The sequence below is a fragment of the Achroia grisella genome, unplaced genomic scaffold (genome assembly GCF_030625045.1).
Source record: "Achroia grisella isolate CSIRO2021 unplaced genomic scaffold, CSIRO_AGI_Agris_v1 utg402, whole genome shotgun sequence".
Taxonomy (NCBI): domain Eukaryota; kingdom Metazoa; phylum Arthropoda; class Insecta; order Lepidoptera; family Pyralidae; genus Achroia; species Achroia grisella.
In genome coordinates this window covers 943,989-965,300 of record NW_026712841.1, presented here as the reverse complement: position 1 = coordinate 965,300, position 21,312 = coordinate 943,989, and the positions used below count along the sequence as shown (strand labels likewise).

General features: G+C 32.5%; 1 protein-coding gene across 5 annotated transcripts in view; it reads right to left on the bottom strand.

Moving 5' to 3' along the window:
• Positions 1-21,312, bottom strand: part of LOC131844583 (protein sickie) — a 161,985-nt gene that overhangs the window by 45,075 nt on the left and 95,598 nt on the right. For 4 of the 5 annotated variants that reach the window (XM_059193496.1, XM_059193497.1, XM_059193500.1 and 1 more), the window contains 9 exons: positions 19,485-19,584; positions 17,469-19,202; positions 6,458-6,635; positions 5,695-5,832; positions 5,335-5,385; positions 4,870-5,044; positions 3,656-3,748; positions 2,663-2,807; positions 656-769 (listed from right to left, as the gene is read on the bottom strand). In XM_059193496.1, coding sequence (XP_059049479.1) covers positions 656-769; positions 2,663-2,807; positions 3,656-3,748; positions 4,870-5,044; positions 5,335-5,385; positions 5,695-5,832; positions 6,458-6,635; positions 17,469-19,202; positions 19,485-19,584 — 2,728 coding nt within the window. The remainder of the gene's footprint in view (positions 1-655; positions 770-2,662; positions 2,808-3,655; positions 3,749-4,869; positions 5,045-5,334; positions 5,386-5,694; positions 5,833-6,457; positions 6,636-17,468; positions 19,203-19,484; positions 19,585-21,312) is intronic. The other variant, XM_059193499.1, reaches the window with a different exon arrangement.

Genomic DNA, 21,312 nt, shown 5'->3' with positions numbered 1-21,312 from the left:
ATATTTAGTTTATTTGAATTAATATTAATTCTATTTATAAATAGAAATAATAAATAAACTATTTTATTTACGAGTGCGAGTTACTGGCATCCTTCAATATAATTAAAAAAGTTCAAATTTTTTATTCTCATATTATATATATACTCCTATTTTTAGAATAATTTTTATTTACAGCTGGCCATCATGGATACAGGACAGTATAAAGCATATGAATATGAGAATAGTATTGTATTAAATACACTGCGATAGATCAAAGATAAATCAATATGGCACACAAAATGCACACAAATCGAGTAATGATATTAATATACATATATATGTATATATATATATAAAATTCATGGTGATGGTGATTATGAATGATAAGAAATAAAATAATGTACATTTTAGATTAATAAGTCGTATCTAATATGGTTTTTATTTGAATTTAGTATTTTTATTTGCTGGTGAAAATAAATAGTACATACTACATACTAATAATAATCTGTTTATATATATTTTTATAAATCTTGATAACTTAAAATAATTGTCAAACTAAATATTCGTGTGATACTCTGTAGGTATCTAATGTTTTAAACCAGCACACAATTAAAATTCTGTTATTGCAAAACCACACTTCAATCATCAGAGGGAGGTACAGTATTATTTAACTAACCTGTGTCTCAGCCACGGTGCATATGGTATGCCGTAATCAGATTTTACTTCAGAATACGTCTGAGTATCTGAAAGACTACCGTCACTGATCTTCATCCCACCCCTCGGTGTTATCCTGAAATTAAATTATCAAATTTAATAATGAAACATTTATATATCACAAATTGAAAAAAAAAAAATATTATGTTATATCGTGACCTTACAGGAAACTAGTTTCAAAGAGTCAGACCCTATAACGTAATGACACGTTTTAAGTCTTACTAAGCACTGATTATATTCCAGTTCCCATGAATTTTAAATATACACCTATGTAAATCAAATAAACAAACAGAGATAAATAATATCTACGCTTATCAATTGACTTCATGTCCATCACACTTCACATATACCACATATACAAAAACGAAGTAGTTAGATCTTATACTCTTCACCTTACATATTTAACCATTACTAAAATATCAATTAGGGTAACAAATGTACTTTATCCATTTATAAATTATGTATTCCCTCATTTTGTCTATCACAATTGCTGCATTAAGTAATAAAAAATATCAAAATATCAATTGTCACGCGTACTAACTAGAAATGCAAATGAGTAGTTAAATAGATTTAAATAAAAACATATCATAATGAATAGAAAACTGCAAAAATTTAGCTAATTAACGAGTAAATTTATCAGAACCTGTCAAAAACCATTCGTAAAAATGTGTAAGAATTTTAAATTAATTATAAATCTCGAAATGTAGTATACCTAAATGTGTGGGACATCTTGATCGTCTGTCAATTAGGAGAATCACGACATAGTAAACTGATAACAGAAACACTCGTGCGTATTACACGCAATACACGACATCTACGTCCACACATAACGAAATACTTTGTCACAATGGCATTTATTTAATCACGATCTTGTTTATACAGGGATGCATTTCAATTTCTATATGTAATCATGACAACGAATATAATATTTTCTTGTCAGATTATTAAGTATATACCTATTATTTCTCTTATACGAACATGAAAATAACCCATTGTCTGGACACAATATTTTTTTATAACGTTATATTCTTTTGTCTTCAAAAGTTAATTACTCAATGAAATATAATATATAATATGGTCTCTTTGTACATAATTATAGTGTGTTTGTCAAATTAGTTTTACTATTAGAGCATGATAGATTAACAAAGTTCCGAATATTATTACAATACAAAATTTGATTTTAATACTATAATTATATTAGGATATAGTAAGTAGTACTTTCTTGAAATATTTTAATTATTTATCAATACTGTACATATATATTAAGTACATATTTTTATAAAGTTAATCAAGTTACAAACAATTACATAAAAAATTACTCAATTAACTGTATCTAGTTAATAGGTAACGCATCTATCTTATTAGATTATAGTACAAAAAAACAAACAAAATACAACCCTGTCCATATATTTCAGCATCGTCAGACACAACACAACTTAAATTTTACGAGTAAAAATGAGAACGAAATGGCTTGTCCCACACTGCGACTTCGAGTTAATGAATCTCTCGGCAAATTATATAAATTGTTTTAATTGGTAATGTCAGCTGGACAATTGGTTTGGAGGAATCTTAGAAGTTTGTAGACAATATATATACTGTTATAAAATCAAACATCACAAGTTTCAATGATTTGATAACATTATTTTACTGGTGTTTTTTTATTATATTTATGGTGATCGTAACATAATTTACGTTTAATATTAATAGCCACATATCAATTAAACGCTTTAATGGCACGTGTATATAATATTGAGGTACTTTTATAGAATGGGCCAATCCTAGTAAATTCAATAGATATATTTATAAAGATAATAAATAGTAATACCTATAATAAATAGTAATAACTAATACTTCTTGAATTAGAATATTATAATCGTAAAGACAAGCATATAAATAAGTGATGACACAAGTCGCAATAACGTAAATAATTTGTTTATTACTACAATAAAATATACAGAGAAGAACTTACCTATGGTGATGGAATAACGCAGCAAACTCATGAGTTCCCGGTTTAGGTAATGATTGTGACCCGAGTAACCGTTCTCGAACAGAAGCAGACAACTGTGCTGCAGCCGTCCCACCCAACGAGTACGATTTGGGTCCGATTCCATTTTCTGGTGAGAAGAAGCAACAGAATTAATACAACGAACAACAAACCATGAGAATACTCCGTTACTAAGTTTATTTTGGGTAAATGTAAATGCATTGATGCAAACAAGCTTTCCTGATGGTAGTAGTAACCGTCACCTGACTGATACTTTCATGCTTTGTAATTCTAGAGGACAAGTTATAATGTCTCTTATACTGTAATATCACTGCTTTATCTCATCCTTTAACTGAAAGGCAGCTTACCAAGCTAGTTGCTTGGCAGTTGAAATAGGTAGATAGAGATACACGCAGGATGATTTATTACAAAGTTTAGGTACATCGGGGAAAAATAGAAGTACCTACAATAGTGATACATTGATTATTATAATTGTTGAGCGTATTTAGCTTAATCAATGCTCTACTCGGCATTTTACTATTTTGATGCATACCGTTCATTTATGAATAATAAGTTATGAAAAAAAAAAAGACAACAAAAATGTTTATTTATGTAACTTTATACAAGCATTTATTTTACTACCAAGGTATATATGACTGACTACGAGATTTGAATTTTCTTTTTATTAAATTATGCTCTTTTTCATTATTAACTTCCAGGTTCCATACAGAGGTTATTTATGGTACAATGTTATGATATTTAGATTATTTGGTATATGTAAGCTACTTCATATACGAAACATTTGGAAAGGTTCGAGATGGCTTTCCCGCGCACATTCTAGCGAGCATAAAGAAAATAATATTGCAGTTCCTGATTATTTGTATGAAATGCTGGATGCAGTTTTGTTTTTTACTAACTATTTTAACGTTCGTTGGTTTTGATTAGAATTCAATTGTACTAATATGAAAAGCAACTCACTATGAATTTGAAGGTCTTGCGTGCATGTTTGCGTACCTCCCGACACTTTTACTTTCGTTCTGGGAACTGCAGATACTTGGGCCGTTCGTCCACCTATAATTGGAAAACAATTTTTAAGAGCATTTAATTTGTAAGCAGATAGTATAGGGGGACATGTAAACAATACATTGCAAAACACAATTCATAAGGCAAACATCCTGTTATTTATGTAATTTTAAAAATACACTATTGCTATAATAAGACTAAATTTTCAATTAAAAGATTTAAAAATTATTAACAACTAGGTACTTGTAGGTTCTATAAACGTAACACTATATTTAATTATTATAAATATGTCCATCAGACCACTTGAAATGAAATGCTTAATGCTAATTTTTTTTTCCCATATTCGTCTATCTCCTTTTCAGTGATGGAACATGCAAAGATCCTTAGACCGGACAGCCTAGTCGTAGACTAAAACTTAAACTTCTTCATATGCTTAATGCTAAATGTACGTATTGAATTGCCGCCAATTTCGCAATTTTTATTTCTTAATATTATATAAATAGACAGGCGAAGGGCGCAGCCCATACTGCTTAGTTCATATGAGTCATCGTTTTTTGTAACAGAATGAGAAATGATATATATGTAAGCATTGACTGTGTGGGTTGTACCTTTACCTAATCTATATAAATGAAAATCAATTCCCGATCGTAGGTATCTAAGTAGGCTTGCGTTTTTAGAAAGAATTCATGTTAGTTTTTGCACGGCATATTCGTAAGAAATTGTTTGTATATATTAATTTTGAAGGTTAGATTAGATAAAGATTTATTGCCATAACTGTCTGTAGGGTTGGTTTTTCCGCACGTAAGATAGTCTCATAGAAAAAAAACAATTGTTTTATAAAATTATGCAAGCACTAACACCAATACTTATTTTTAATATTGGTTTTATTCTTATAAATGTGGATGCCGTCTATTATAAAGCACTTTGGAACGACTACATTTATTTGACTATTTAAAACAATTAAGCTGTATCTGTGATTTTTCAATATAGCAGCGTATACACATTTTGAATATACGTTACGAATATTAGTAAATGAAATTTTAAAATTCAATGAGACGTTAAAGGATTACATCTAAAATTTACCTTGATGTATTACCAAGTATGTTAAGGGTCTATAGTATTTGATACGTTAATGTCATAATATTGTCTAGTTGAAAGATTTTACTTACTGTGTCCATGCTGTGGTGGACCATTCGCCTGCGGCGCCGGTTGTTGGACTCCGTTCTGCCTCTTCACGTATCCGAAGTTTTGGGGCACTTTGGCTTTGCTCGAGGAACAACTGCTACCATTTCCTCCGCTTGAGATACTCGAAGGACGAGATGAACTACCACCGGGGGACTGAAGCTGCAAAAATAATTTATGCGCGTATATTTTAATTAACTCTGAACTAAAAAGATGTAATGGAAGCTTTCATCATATGTTGGTGCATATACTTTACTCTACTTTTTGTATCAACTGAACTACTGTTATAAGAATAAAATAAAATATTAATGATAATAAATCAATTTTATAAAGTGAAAGTAAACTTTTTTTTATCTGGAACTCAGAATCCGTCGTGCAGTTTACAAGGTCTTTTCCATATTGACAACTTAGTATACCAGAAAGGAAATACGCGTGTAAAATGGAGAACTCACCTGAGCAGCGGCACCTCTTGAGTGTTGACTAGATGCTGACGTTGTTGGATACTGAAAAATATTATTTAATTTACAAATATATGTATGTATGTATGTATACATATTATAAATATGTACGTACATTATATATTCAAGAGTGTCGATCTGAGTGATTGTTATCTTTTCAAAGTCTCGGGTAAGAGATTTTAATAATATAATTGCGAAAGTGTCTATTTTACGACTAAACGGCTGAACGGATCTTATCTTATTAATAGATTGTAAAAAGCAAACGAAGATGCTGCAAGACAGTAGATTATTTCTAAACGATTATCCGTATAATATAATACTCGTATGTAATCGGTAATTTTGAAATTTGTCTACCTGTGGATGCGGCGCGATGCCCAACTGCTGGGCTGCTGTAAGCTTCTCCCTCTTGTGATGCTGCGGAGAATGGTGACCAGTGCGCCTCTCCCCTTTACGCCCATGCGAAGGACTTGGCGGAGCCTGAGCCGGTTGATTCTACAATCATGATATATACTATTAATATGTAATATTATGTTATCTGTGCTAATTAGGTAACATTTGCTAACAAATATATCTAATATATGTTTCCTTTGCTCTTACTGATGTAACCCTAATCAACTGAAACCTACTTATACGTCCATTTAAATATTTGAAAATAACAAGCATAGCTAAGTCACTAGTTTTACATAGAAATAAGAATTAAGAAACTACCTACTGTCTGCAATATATGCTAAATATAGTGTAATTGATTACATTACTAAAATATATAAAAGCTACACAGTAGAAAATATACAGAGTGTAAACTTTTCAGCCTGCGCTCATTCAGGAAAGTTTTAGTCATTGCGTTGTATTGAATCATCATATATAGACATAGTGTCGGTATTACCGTTTAAATTCTTTTAGTGGCGTTTGGCGCAGACGGTAACAATTTTTTTTTCATATACACATTTTATTGTTAATTACAATTTGCAGTTTCCAACAGTTAGATCTAGTGCTCAAGCTTCCACTCTGTATAATATATACACATCTAATTCGACGATACTAAAGAGCTATTTCGACATCACGAAATGTACGGGTCCAATTTATTGGCGCTATGCTCTGTAATACTGCGAATGAATACCAATGGCGGAGTCCCCACCCCTGGCGAGTCGGTGTACTTCTTCCAAGTGGTGTCCTGGCGAGGCGTTGGTGGTTGCCGTTCTGTCTGCTGGCCGCAGTCAGCCTTACTCCTCGTGCGACCCACTACTCTGTATACAACGCCACTGCCGCCCTCCATGCTTCTATTGCGACCTGTACGTCTGTGGAAATTTTAGGTATTAAAATAATATGCTTAAATTATATATTGTAATAAAAATGGGAATATTTTATTTTTCCTAAATATACACAGATACTAAAATCGTAAAAATTACGTAATTAATTGCGTACCTTTGGAAACCTCAGTCTAACCTATATCAGTTGCCAAGCTCGCTTTGTAAAATGTGTTTCAGTTGAAGGGTGTAAGATTAACGTACATAACGGTATGACATCTCATGGCATCTATAGTGTAGCAGTTTAGTATACTGGTTTACTTCCATTGGTAGGGGATTCGGTTCATCGCACGATACAATCATTTTCATGAATATAAGTGTTTGTATTGGTCTGAGTGTTTTCTATATATATACACATTTACAAAAAAATATCTACGTATTTATATCATTTGTCTAGTACCCATAACACAAGCTCTGATTAACTTGAGATTAGATGGCGCTGGGTAAATTATCTGGGGTTATTATTATTGCCTTAGTCCTTCGGAATAGCAACACACGTATAATATCACGGGTGTCACATGATGACGTTAGTCTGTGAAGCTCTTCTTGTACTCGTATATACTCGTAAGTTTCTATTAACCACCAGGTGGGTCGTCAGTTTGTTTGCCATTCTCGTTACATAAAAAAGTTTACCCTATCAAGCTTCTTATAATTAGCTATTGGCGTGATGTAGCTATAAGGTCAAATAAAGTTACTCGTAGGGCTACGTAGATATTAATTCAAGAAACTTCTCTCTTACTGTCAGGAATTAACAATTTAATATTAACTCCGAGAATGTAGTGGGCAAAAACGTTACCCACATCATTTCTCTAATAACAAGCTACCCAGCTTATAACTTTCTAATCTGTTAAATATTATTATTATTATATATAGTATAGCCTCGCGAAACGACCTTTGCGTGATCTAACTAAAGTTTAACGATTAACATGGAACATTATTTTCAGCTTAAGTTTGTTTAGCGTTGCCGGCAAGCGCCGCCTCATTTGCTGGAGCAAATGCTCGAACCACCCAATTATGTACGCGGTTTTATTATTTTCTAAAGAATCAAATTGGAATACTTCCCCTTCAATAGGTAGTATTTTTTAGCCTTCAACTAAACCGACAAAATATTACCTTATTATACGGGCAACAACGAGAGGAGGTTCTATCGATCCTTATTTGTTTACTCTCGCAAAGGTTTTAAGCTCTTTGATGTAGGTAAGCAATTTTATATATTACTAGTCTGGCACGTGACGCATGATTGCCCCATATTGATAACCACAAATATAGAAATATAGAAGTTTTTACCACCAGCGTTGTAAGAACTACTATGCCTGTAATGTATGGTATGTATCCTGTATGCATGTACATTTCTACATATGTGAACCATAAGGTAACCTTAAATAATCTCAGTCAGATTATATTCATAAATCTAATAATACAATAGATAAAATCCAAGTCATGATTATATAGGCAATACATATGAGCACAAAATAAATTAAATTTACTAGATGTAGACATTGTACAAAGTCATACGTACTGCAAAATACCTTCTTTGTAAGTTGTTGCAAGTTTTGCCACTTTTCACCGAGTACCTTCAGCTAATTAGTCAATTAAATTACATAAGAAAACAATTTGCTATGTTTCTACTTAATATAACATTAAATACCTTTTTATGACATTATGGAATCCATTTTTATTTCATTTTTGACTCTTATAATAATACAAAAGACAATTATGGTGATACCAATATCTATGATACGATGGCTAAATGGGATCAAAGCAGATTGAACATATGCTCTTAAAGCTCGAGCTGATCGAACAAAGGCATTCAATTGGTGATTGTTCATAGAGCGTTCCACACGCCGCCGCCGTGCAACATGTCGCTGTAATCTGACCTACATTTTGGGATTTGTGGATCCAATATTTGCTGCTTTGATGATTAAATTTAGAATCCTATATTTATTATATAATTAACTTATTTGGTAACATAATAAGAAACGAAAAGGACAACAAATACCACCATACACAACAGGAATTAACGTCATGTTTAATTAAACTGAAGTATAATATTTTTCCTTATATTTTTTATGTATTCGGAATGGCAAACGAGCTGACAGGCCACATAATCATAGTCGAAGTGGTATTTGTCTATATATATCATCATTACACTTAAAGCCGGAGAAACTTGGCTGGTTACTTTAGTAGTTAGGCTCTACACACACAACGGCCCAAATGAGAGGCTAATTGCGGAGACTGGAGTCCAATTTACATTTACACACTTAAAGCCTGTGGCACCACTTTTACGATACCATTTCGGAAAACTAAAATATCATACCTTCATAATCTTTAACTTCACTGACATATTTTATATTCCTACAGCGTGGGGTTTTTCAAGTATTAAGTAAGTCAAGTTTTCTGAAGGGTCGGAAACGCGCATGTGACACCCCTGGTGTGTCAGGCGTCTATAGGCTACAATAACTGTTTACCAGCAGATAAGCAGTATGCTTGTTTGCCATAGCGTATAAAAAAAACAAATGTGTTGCCATTCCGAACATGTCTTTAACCTTCTTATCCTATAATTTGACTGCCCTTAAACCGAAACATATCTTACAAAGCAAGCTGCTTGACAACTGAATTAAGTAAGATAGTTAGAGTGAGACTCACATATATGACTTCGTGCACAGCTTGGCTAGATAACTATAATGTCTTATTATAACAAGCTTAGACAATTAAAATATAGCCATCTAGAGACAAGTTAAGCAGACCTTGTGTTATGACTACTAAACAAATGATAGAAAAAATTATATATTATTTTTTGTAAATTCATACAGAATAGTCATAGTAAACATCCATATCAATACAAATAATAATACTCATGAATACTAATGTTTATCTGTGGTCAGAATCGAACCCATGCATTCGAAATAAAGCGGTGTACTAAACAGTTAGACAACCGAAGCCTTCAAAACGAATACTACGGGCAACACATACATACTATAGCAACTCTTACAGGATAATCATTTATAATAATTAATAACAACGTTATAAATAAAGTAGATACAATAAATTAAACAGGTATCAACTACTTAAAAAAGTTATATATTTAGAGCTCACAATATGTAATTATTCTTCACAAATGTAAATATTATGTAGCTACTATATTATTATTTATCAGAATTCAACCATAACGACCCGAGTTATTAATAAATTGTTTACCTTACACGAATAATAAAACTGCACTCTACTCTTCTAAATGATTAACCTCACAGCAATATATCAAACTCGATATATGAACTAACAATAAACAAAAGATAACATTTTTGTATTACAAATAAACAAGTGCGTTCTCAATATCTATCTAATTATAACAAGATATGTAATAATTCAGACTTAATACTGTATAAGAATGGGTGTATTCATTTCGATCATTAATCACTCCTTATTACAAACTGAGATCAATGATTCCTTTATGTTAAATTAGCACCCGGCTATTTTTAGTAATGTAAAGAGGTCGCTATGGTTTTGCTTCCTTTGATAAGAATATATTTACTTATTTTAATTAAGAATTATCATTATCTCTATAAACAATGATGGTACTTAGATAGTACTACATTCTATTAGAAATACCTGATTTAGTAAGGGACGTATAATTGTGTACATTGGCATTTAAAAGGGTGAAGGCACAGTTTCTCATTTCTTTTCGGGTAGAACTACATTCATAAATGACGATAGATTTACGTTATAACAACGACCCATATTTGTTTGCAACCGACTGGAATAAAATTAAATAAGAATACCACGACATCATAGAGAAAACCTAGTTTCTGAGATTATCGCACATACACGCACAGACAAATGTACAAAAGTCTAACAAATATTGACATGACTTCTATTAAGTTGGTAGAGTCCTACAATAATATTTCTTTTTTACTATCTTTTTTTTACATACGGCGATCTATTATTACATTTATTATACAATATGTATAGAAGAAAATATAGATGAGCTTCCAATATCGCATCACATTTAATGTTCTACACTAGAGTAGATTATACACAGAACATTCTTTTGAGTCACGCGAGTATATCAAGGAGAAATGAAAACTGTTAGTAAAATGAAGCCAGTAGGAAGTTATATGTAGGTGGTAGGTTAAGCAAACAGTCACAGATTACTTGGCTATCAAGCCTTTGCGGTAACACTGCAGTGTCCCACTTTAACGCAGTCGCATAAAGATTATCAAATATATTCTTAGCTTTACTATATCTGGACTATCTACATATTCTTGTCGAATTCAATTTCAAAATATACTCGTATTTACATATTTTTATGTATAAAAAACTGCTACAACTAATTAGCAGATTTATAGTTAGACAAGTTTTTGTAATATAAAATAAATGTAATAATTTTAAACAACCTAGATATTTAATGAGTAAATAAGAACTTTAAATAAACATTGTACTATTATCAGTATTTGGTTAGAAAATAGAAATAGAATTACTGTATTCTATATCTTGTATAATATTTGGAGGAGTAAAACGAATTAATTTTTAAAAAAATAAGTAATTACAAATAACATCTAAAAAATACAAGTAATGTTTTAAAAAAATCGAATTATTATATTGATTATGTTATTTCCTATGTAATTAATAATAAGGCCCCAACTTACTAATGTAAATAAAGAATTCCGAAAACACCAAAAAGGATACGTTATATCCCTCTTATGCTATCCCTAACAACACCGGCATCCAAATATACGCGAATCATATTCATAAAGCCCGCTAATCTGAATCTCTACCTACAACTACGACTCTACGCGACAGTTTTGCAAAAACATTGGCGTCTTAATGAAAACTCGACGCCCGAAGTCGCGCGCTAATGATGACGGATCCACTGAAAGGAAGAAACTTCAACCATCCCATTATCTATGAACTGAACAGTCCTCATTATTCTTTCATGTCTAGCTCACCATATTTTTTTTACAAAATGATGAACTATGCCTTTATCAGTCGAGAGATCTCTCTTCAGGCATATATTTTGATGATTATTTATTTACACAATTCGTAAATGGAAAAATGAAATTCTATGTTTTATACCAATACAATCATAACAAATATAAGTTTCGCGGGAAGTTGTAATAGATACATTAAAAAGTGCAAAAGGAAGGACCGTAAAATAATAAATAAAACGACAAAATTCGAAAAAAATTTACTTTCTACCGGCGTATTCAACACGAATTTACTTCTTTACCGACAACAATAGTAAACGATAGCTTCTTCGACATTTTATAATAGACTTATTATATTTAAACTATCATGATCAAGACAGAGTAACTGACAATGTTATCTGATTGAACATATATTAAATGCGTAGCGGTTTCTATGTTGATTGTCGCATGCCTAAACCTTGTTAATGTAAATATAATTAAACCAATATTTATTTAAAAGAGCAACATACAAGTTTCTAGCTCATTCATCATTCATTTAAGTTAGTAGTTTTGAAATTCTTTTACATACAAGAATATCTACGAGATATTGTAATATAGAATGTATGCAAGTAACTATTAAATGACCATAATAGATTACTATCTATTATGGTTATTATATAAGTTACGTATACCTACTATATTTACATAAATTAGTTAGATATATCTACTGAATAAAAAGTACACCTAATAGACTATATTAAGTGAATACCGAAAGTGGTTTTATTAAAATTTCAACCCGGCAAAAAGCGGGATGCAATATCAGTGCATTCCACAACCATACCTGAATACGTAATTAAAACTTTTCAAATGAGACTTGTTTACGAAATATGTTTCGAAATTTCAGACTTTTCCTCGTAACTTTTTATTAGAGCTATTACGGGAACATTTCTCTAAACTCTCGTATGTTTTGTTAGTATGTAAGTTATATAATATTAGGGCATAAATCGATGCGAAAACGCTCTCTACACCGACGTTTTTTTTATTATTTACTAGCGACCCGTCCCGACTTAGCTCGGATATTTTTATTAATATACACAAAGCCTTAAAAAATTACTGAAATATTATAACCAAATTAAAATCCGTTCCGTATTTGCTTAGATTACTATAAACATACACATACATGTAGATGGACGCGGTAGGGGACTTTGGTTTTTAATACTAATAAATAGATTTTGCATGTAGCTTCTTAGTTGATAAGTATACTCACAGGCTGACATGTAAAATTAGTTTCTTGTAATTTCAAAGTTTGAACCTAGGACATTTGATATTAAGTCACTGGCAGGTGACTCCATTACGCAAATGACCAATACAGATGGGGGGATGTAATTGGAAATGAAAGTGATTCCGCAAGGCAATGACGACCCTTAAAATGAAGAAAACGACTAGAGTAAGGGAAAACTATGATATATTGTGAAATGAACGACTATAGGAGCAGTTATACCTTTTGTTACATGAAGACATTTCAAGACAAAAAAGAAGATTAGAAATATGTGTTTACCAACATGAGCTAATAAATTATATTATATGAAAATTGTTTGTTAAGTTTAATTTCTGACTAAACTGAAGACTGACTCTATGAAGGAAATACCGATATTAACAAAAAAATAATTCAAGAGACAGCAGTACTAGTATAGTGGCCACTGCTATTCTATTCTGCATTCTATACTGCATTCCAAAGTACCCAGCGAAAATTGGGCATGTCAAATATTGCGTTCACCACAACATCGATAGTTAACAATATATCTTGGAGAACAGTCGGGACTTTTATGTTTTTTTGTTAAAATATAATTATGGCATATCATGTCATGCAGCCTGTTTTTAAAACTGGCAAGATGGAAATTAATTCATACCTAATTATAGACAATCAATGCAAACAAAAATAAAAATTATGCTAAACTCGGCAACAACAATGTACAGAACACAAAATTAGAGAGCAATAAAAGAACGTTCGAGAACTGTTAAAAAGGTAACGTAAAAGTAGTTTGCATTAGTTGTTAATTGTCTAACATATGTACATGAATTTGGTAATAAAACAAATTAGCATTGGAATGTGTATAGAGCAACTCACTATAACTTCAAGCGGCTTTCAATAATAGGTTCGATGATTATCGGCAATCGCCAATCAGCCTGCATTGATCGAGAGACCAGAAGGCGACGCAGCCATTCAATAGCCCGAAACATGATTCATATGCCTATTTGTGCACATAATGATCAGAACCCTCCATAAAACTTGTACAAATCGATAAAAAAATAAACATTTTTACCACTTTAGAAAATATATGAAAATGTAAATGAATGACATTAAATTACTAAGTAGCCATACATTGCGATTTGGTCGGTTGACTATCATTTAAACTAGGGGAAAGTTTAATAGTATTGCCCATCGAAATAACGCGTGCCAAGCGATTATGTTTATTGACATTTGATAGGCTATAGATAGTAGATACTATATTAATTTGTTAAGGTCATAAGTGCATAATATTTTTTTATATATTATATTTGTTATGTAGATATAACGTTGCTCTGCAAATAATACATATATGTATATATTTTTTAATATGTAACTATGACTTTTCTTATCGTTTCTTAACAAGGTCTTAGCATTTTATACGTAAGTATCATAAAAAATATTGTGCAGTAAATATTTTTGTATTCTGAATTACATCTTATTATAAGTATGATGGATGGTAATAATAATATTAGTTGCAATTACTAATGGTTTTGATATTAGTATGTATTCCAAAATTGACTGATAGACGGTCACGGTGGTCTAGCACGCCAACTTACTTCCGAAGATCGCGGGTTTGATTCCTCGCACGACACAAACATTTCAATTCATGAGTATAATTGTTCATATTGATCTTGTATAGTAGGCTTGTATTTAATATATGTTATTATGTATGTATTTACAATATATTTGTAACAATTTGCTGTATATTAGAATTCAATGGTTTACTACAACTTATTCTCATTTGCTTACCTAAATATTTTTAATACAAGAAAAGAATAAAATTAATGTTTGTCTATACTTAAAAATATACGTATTTTATACGATAATATATACGTATGTGCGTATGTTGAAAAGGGTAACAATTCCCCTATTGAATCTTTAATAATATAGACAATTCTCCTTAAATTGAGAGTCATGGTTTACTGACAGTATAGGGTATCTCGCCCCTGCATATAACCCTGCACATGTCGATGTAATATGTTAACTGTTTCGTGCAGTAACCATCATCCTATTGACTAAACATACAAATATATCTACAGAGAGAAACCTAAAACTTAGCTTTTCAATTAATGTATTTAAACGACATTATTGCAATAAAATTGTCTTGTACACCAAGGAATGGTAACCACATGTGACAAAATCGCCATACATTGACTTCTATAACAACCAGATGTTTGCAAGGTTATTGCTCCACAGACAACAAAAGTTTAATATGATAAAAATAATTGACTATGCAAAAAATAACATCTTACCAAAATAATACAATCCATCTTCAAAGCGGAAACAAACACAAATGTCAATGTCTTCTAAAACTTGAATGTATAAAGCACCGTAAGCTTATAAAGTCTACCGCGAAAAGCAAAGACACGTAGCAAGGCAACACTGATCCTTACATTAAAGTTCACAAACTTATTATCTCGTTATTTTTATAAAAATAATAGCAAATCAATTGTCCGATGTGTACAATAACTATTCGCGATCACCACAATAAGCGACAGAAGGCACAACGCGTATGGTCCACTACATCGACTAATAAATCCTTAAACTAACACCGAATATATGGCTTTGCAAGATCAGAAATGTAAGCGGCCGTTTCTTTGCGGTCCTTTGTTAAGTACGGTCCAGCTTCATGGCGCCAGCTGTGATCGGCGTGCTCGGTTCGACGAGCGTGCGTCTCGCGACGGAACGATCGATGCCAACAACAGATTTACATTTTCCGTCGAGGAAATCGGGAAAGTTTGTCACGTGCGTATATGAGCGCGGGCGGCGAGTACGGCGCGCCCGCACGCCGTTAGTGCGCGGCGGCGAGTGCCGGCCGCCCGCCCTGCCTGTCGCCACTGCGCCGCACCGTACCCATCGTGGAATCACTATACTACCGAATACCACCCGCTCGGGTAAAGCTTACACAATCACTTATACTGATCTCGTTAAAATACGGAGTAAATTCATCAATCCTCTACTATTCCTATTGCCTATTATCAATTATCTGACATAACTTACTTATAAAATTGGTTGAAACTAGCTATTTAAAAAACCGTAGTAAAACGAATAAAGCATGACGGCAATAGTAATGGTTAATAAATAGGTATCATTGAAAACTGTTTGATATTGAACGTCGCTGTGGTGAAAGTCCAATTTTATGCTGAGATCGTTAAAGTCCCGAATGGTACGTAGCTGTTGGGGGTGGTTAGGGTCGAGGCGATATGGATGGAGCAGTCGAGAGGGGCAGGGGCGGCGTGAGACGTAGGAGTATCGATTTGGGACACCCCGCCCTCACCCCTAGCGTTACAAGAGTGTGAGTGCGCCGTGCGAGTCCTCACTTGGAGGTCGTTGTGTGCACGCCTCAGGAAGCAAAATCCAAATATTAACAAAAGCTTTGTTCACACCAGTAGTTCATGAGCATTTGTCAAATGATGCATTCAAAAGGTTTGTTTGGAAATGTCGACAAGTAAGTGTTAAGAATCACGTACATGTGCCATTACGTCACTACTATAGGCGGTACCTAATGCAAACGTAGGCTGCTTGCTAGATATATAGATGGGTACATGTAATGTATATATAAGTAAAATATAGAAATATGATTTGAAAATAATTACTCGTCTTTTTAGACACGTTTCTCAATAGATATAGAATAAAACGAACATTATTATTACTAATTTGTATAAATGGATTAATTTTATACGACATTGAGATAACTAAATATATACAACAGTATTTATACGGCACTGGACACAACCTACAATGCTATAACATGTGTTTAAACAAGTATACACAATATTAGATATCGCTGAAGGCGTGTCGACCACTTGTGGAATGAGTGAGCTCGAAGCTATCACAAATGAAAATCTTCATGTCCATTCTACGTATACGCAGCATGGACATGAAGGTTTTAATTTCTTATTATGTAAGCTTTGTGTAAGCAGCAGGACAGTAATACCTAACGATTCTTTAAAAAAAATATGTATTACCTATAATTATACTTCTTATCGCGTAAATATTTACAATCACAGAGCTAGCTATATTTCTGCTATTTCTATACACTTAACATTTGCAACAGATTTTGATCGATTTATAGGTATACAATAGTATACGTACATTTACGTTTTCTACATTATATTTATACAAATTAATATAAATCAACAAATACAACAAGTAACCATACATTTTTTTATTTTATGATACTAATCATGTAATATAGTTTCAATAATATATGTTTAGAAAAAGTATTAAGTGTAAAGCAATGTACAATTTAAAATTCAACATCTGTACTTAATTATTATAATAAATTTCCTCCTGTCCATATAACAAAAACCCTAAAAGTACATCTATTACCGGTAAAATGCCTTCTTGGTCGTGAATCTCATGCCATGCATAAGGGAGTGTTTTAATTTTAGTTTTATAGGGGCTTTGGGAGTGTGAGTCTACATCTTTACTCTAATAGAATTACCTAATAGTTTAGTACATTATAAAAATTGAATACGGATTTTTTTTTTATCATAACTATATTTTTTATATAATGATTATAGAATGGTAAACAAGCTGAAATCCCATCTGATGATATGCGGCAACCGAAAGATAATTAAAATAATAAATATTACAATTGTATAAGTTATAGAAATAATAACTTACCTCTCATCAAGCTGCTGTTGGAACTGTGATGGTTGCTGGTAATTAATACGACGACCATAAAGCGAAGCACCACCCTCTGACATATATCCATCCATAATGTCATTATTTCGTCCAGAGTCCAATTCATTTATATTTATTCTTCTTAAACAATCACCATCAGACATATATCCTGAAGCTATTTCTAGATCGCAATAGTCAGGATTTGAAAAACCTGGACCATAATTCATACGTTCACGTAAACCCATATTTTCTCGACCAAAATTAGCCTTAACTGTATTTGCGTGGTGAGGATAGCCAGGTATATTCTTTTGAGTTAAACCAGAAGTTCTCATGGGAAGAGTTAAGTGGCTATTGTAACCTCGTAATAAAGGTCTCATAGGCAAAACATTCATCAATGGATTTTCGTCTTCTCCAAGAGAATTATCTCGACAATGTGAAGGAGTACTGGACCTACTATCAGATTCAAGCCTTTTATTGATTTCTGACAAAGTTTTATTAGGATCAAATGATGGTTTCAATACAGTGTTTGAACGTTTTTGTGCTGCTTCTTTTTCAGAAATCTCAGCTTCACTGATGACTTCGTTTATGTATGTAGTATTCATATCTATTCTTTTACTAGGCATATTATTTGTAGTTCGCGACACCTCAGATCCTGATTCACTCGAAGGACGGTATATTACACTACTATCACTTGAATTTGAATGTTGACCTGTAGTACTATGAGTGGAATTCGAATGTGAACTTTCTGACATTTGAGAAGTAGGATTTCCTGGGTTCGGCATTGGTGAAACAGCTAAAGTTTGTTTCTGAGATACATCTTTACTTAAATTAGATTGTTCTCTAGTGAACGGAAGTGCACTTACGTTGTTTGTAGAATTTAAACTAGAATTGCTTTGTATAGGGCTTAATTGACTATTTGTACTCTTATTTATAATATGCCTATCATCTTTAGATATTTTAAACGTTCCTTTTACAGCGGCTGTGGGTTTTGGAATTCCAGTATGATTTGGCATCCCAAAGTTCGGTCCTCCAGAGGGCGTTTGTGGTTGACTCGCTGAATTTTTCGACTGTATGGATGTAGATTCTTGAATTTTACATTCTGATGTATCTGATTTTTGTTCACTTAGTTTCATTTGACTTCCTGACAATTTTACCATCTTTGACTTAGTAGATCTTGTATGGTCATCAATTTGATTTAATTTTGTATTACTAATTGATTTAGGAGTTGCGAGTTTCGATTCTTTATCACGTGAAGGCAGCTTTGGACTATTTTTTGATTTTTCAGTACTACTAGTTTTTGCACTAGCTTTATTTAAATTCGTTGAAGATTCTTTTGAAACTTTAGAATTTGTTAATTTAGATTTTACATTTTTACCAGACTTGTCTTTTATTAATGTCTCATTTTGTTGCCTTATACTTTTAGGTCCCACTAAATTTGAAGATTTGATATGTGTGTTTGGCGTATTTGATTCATTAAGACTCAAACTCGAATCCGATCTTTCACTTTTTGCAGAAGAAAATCCACTGGAAGAACTAGTACGTTTAGAGACTGCTGTACTTTTACTGTGTTGTTTTTCACTACTTATTTTATCTTTATTAAACAATTTTAATTTATCCAACATAGAATGTTTTGTAGGAGTTCCATTTTGATTATTAGATGCCTGAGAATGTTGTGTTTGAAGGGTGGATGGAATTTTACTGCCTGGTGCAAGTAGCGATGAATTTGGCCGTGACCTATAAAATCAAAATACAGTAAATGACTAATTAATAAAAAAAATATAACAATCAAAATTACAAAATGTCACTAAAGTTAGCAAAATATATAAAAAGTACAATCTTCCAACAAACAATTATAAAAACATAAAAAAATATATAAATAACAGTGTCACCATATAACCAAACAGATATCCCTTTGACGACCATTTGCGGAATAATATATCAACTATCCACGGAAATAAATCAAAAAACCTCCTGCTGTATCCTAATTTTAACAGAATCTTAAAATTATGTAAGTACCCAGAGGATGAAGTCGGTGCGCGTGGAATGAAGGTAACCACCCCTTGCCCCAAGGGACTCGTAGAACGACTGGAACTCGCCGAAAGTCCACTTTTGCCACCTGAAAATAAACAAATATAATTATATAAAATAGTAAAAGGTTTGCTCTTCTTATTTATAAAGTTATATCTGTCACGTCAACCTGGACAAACATTATCTTTGTTAAACTAACACTTACTAGATAAGTGAAATTTTATCGTGATATGACACGGGTGGTCTGGCGTGCGCCGGCGACACACTGATAGGTGGACCAGAACATACAAACTACCAACTATACCACCAGTTTATATTAAACCTCTTCTCCCTTTATAATTCATTGCCAATACATACTCACAGGGGAAGTGTATTTGTAACAATGGATCTAATTAAAGTGGTTCAGTACAGCGATCGATACCATACAGACAAAATAATAACTCGTGACGTCATTTCTTTACTAATCTATGCATGTGCGCACAGCTACCCCAAATAAAGTGTATTCATATGCAATTCGTATGTGAGTGTATTGTTTTGAAATTTAATTCTGTTGTTATGGCAAAGGTAAACATGGACGTCGCACGTAATGTTATAACTTAGTAAGTAATTGAAATTTACAAATATCCGGTTGTGAGATGACAAATAATCTAGTAAATTATATAAAGAACATGAAAATATTAGTAAAAATACAAATATTTCTAGTTTTGTAACATTCCTTCCCCGCATCCGAGACTATAAATAAATATTAATATACTCATAGATTCTCCATCTTATAAAAACATATACATATATACATGTACCTATTTTAACTATTTTATTGTTTATATACTTCCTTTTAGGCTATTAGATAGCATTTATTAAAAAAGGTAACAAAATATTCCAATACACTGTACAAGTAACCTCTATGCTTCTCACATTGCTTTAATAAATATTTTATTAAGCTCCAATAAAAAAAAACAACGAATAAATTATATGTAAGAATCATCTCGACCACGACAGCTATCAGACAAAAAAACTGTATGATAATGTCCATTCCTTTAGGAGCTACGGAACTCCAAACATACACAGTTACACAGATACGTCAGACTTATAAATAACAGGCCTGACCTTACAGATAAAACATAAAGGAATATGTAATGGTACAAGAGATAAAAAAGGTTATATTAAACAAAGATATATTTATAAGTCGTAACTCAGGTGTCCTCACACAACGATGAATTGTATCTAAACCAGAGGATGTTATCACATCACTGTTACAAGAATACATTGGCGTCAATCAACAAACTGCATCCGCTCTTTATTCCAAGACGACCCATCAGTTAGAACTACTCGGGAGCAACGAGTCACGGTCAGCTGATTTTTGCATGTAGGCATTAACTGCAGACAGCAATCCTTGTCAGAACCATATAACTTATAAATATTATTCGAATATGTTATATGTATGAAAAAAAATGGATTCAATTGTCTTACAAAAAATAATTCAGTCAAAGAAATACTAAAGGTCGTGACGAATCCACCAGGGATTAACCACAATGACGTTCAGGGGGGCACTGCGTGGAAATCAATCTGTCATGATAGACTGACACAGAGTACTCTGCCAGCTTCCTAGGAGAGCCTAGGGATAAACCTTTGCATCATCGGCATCATCTCCGGGAGCAACAACCCCCGGGGGTTGTATTAACAGCCTATTGGTAGGTTATTGTAAACGATACTTTGCTAGCATTGAGGCCAATTGTGAAATTAATGGATGGCACTAAAGAAAAATTTTAGGGGCGACATTTATATTTTTTCGAACTCTTTTGTACACTGCAATAAA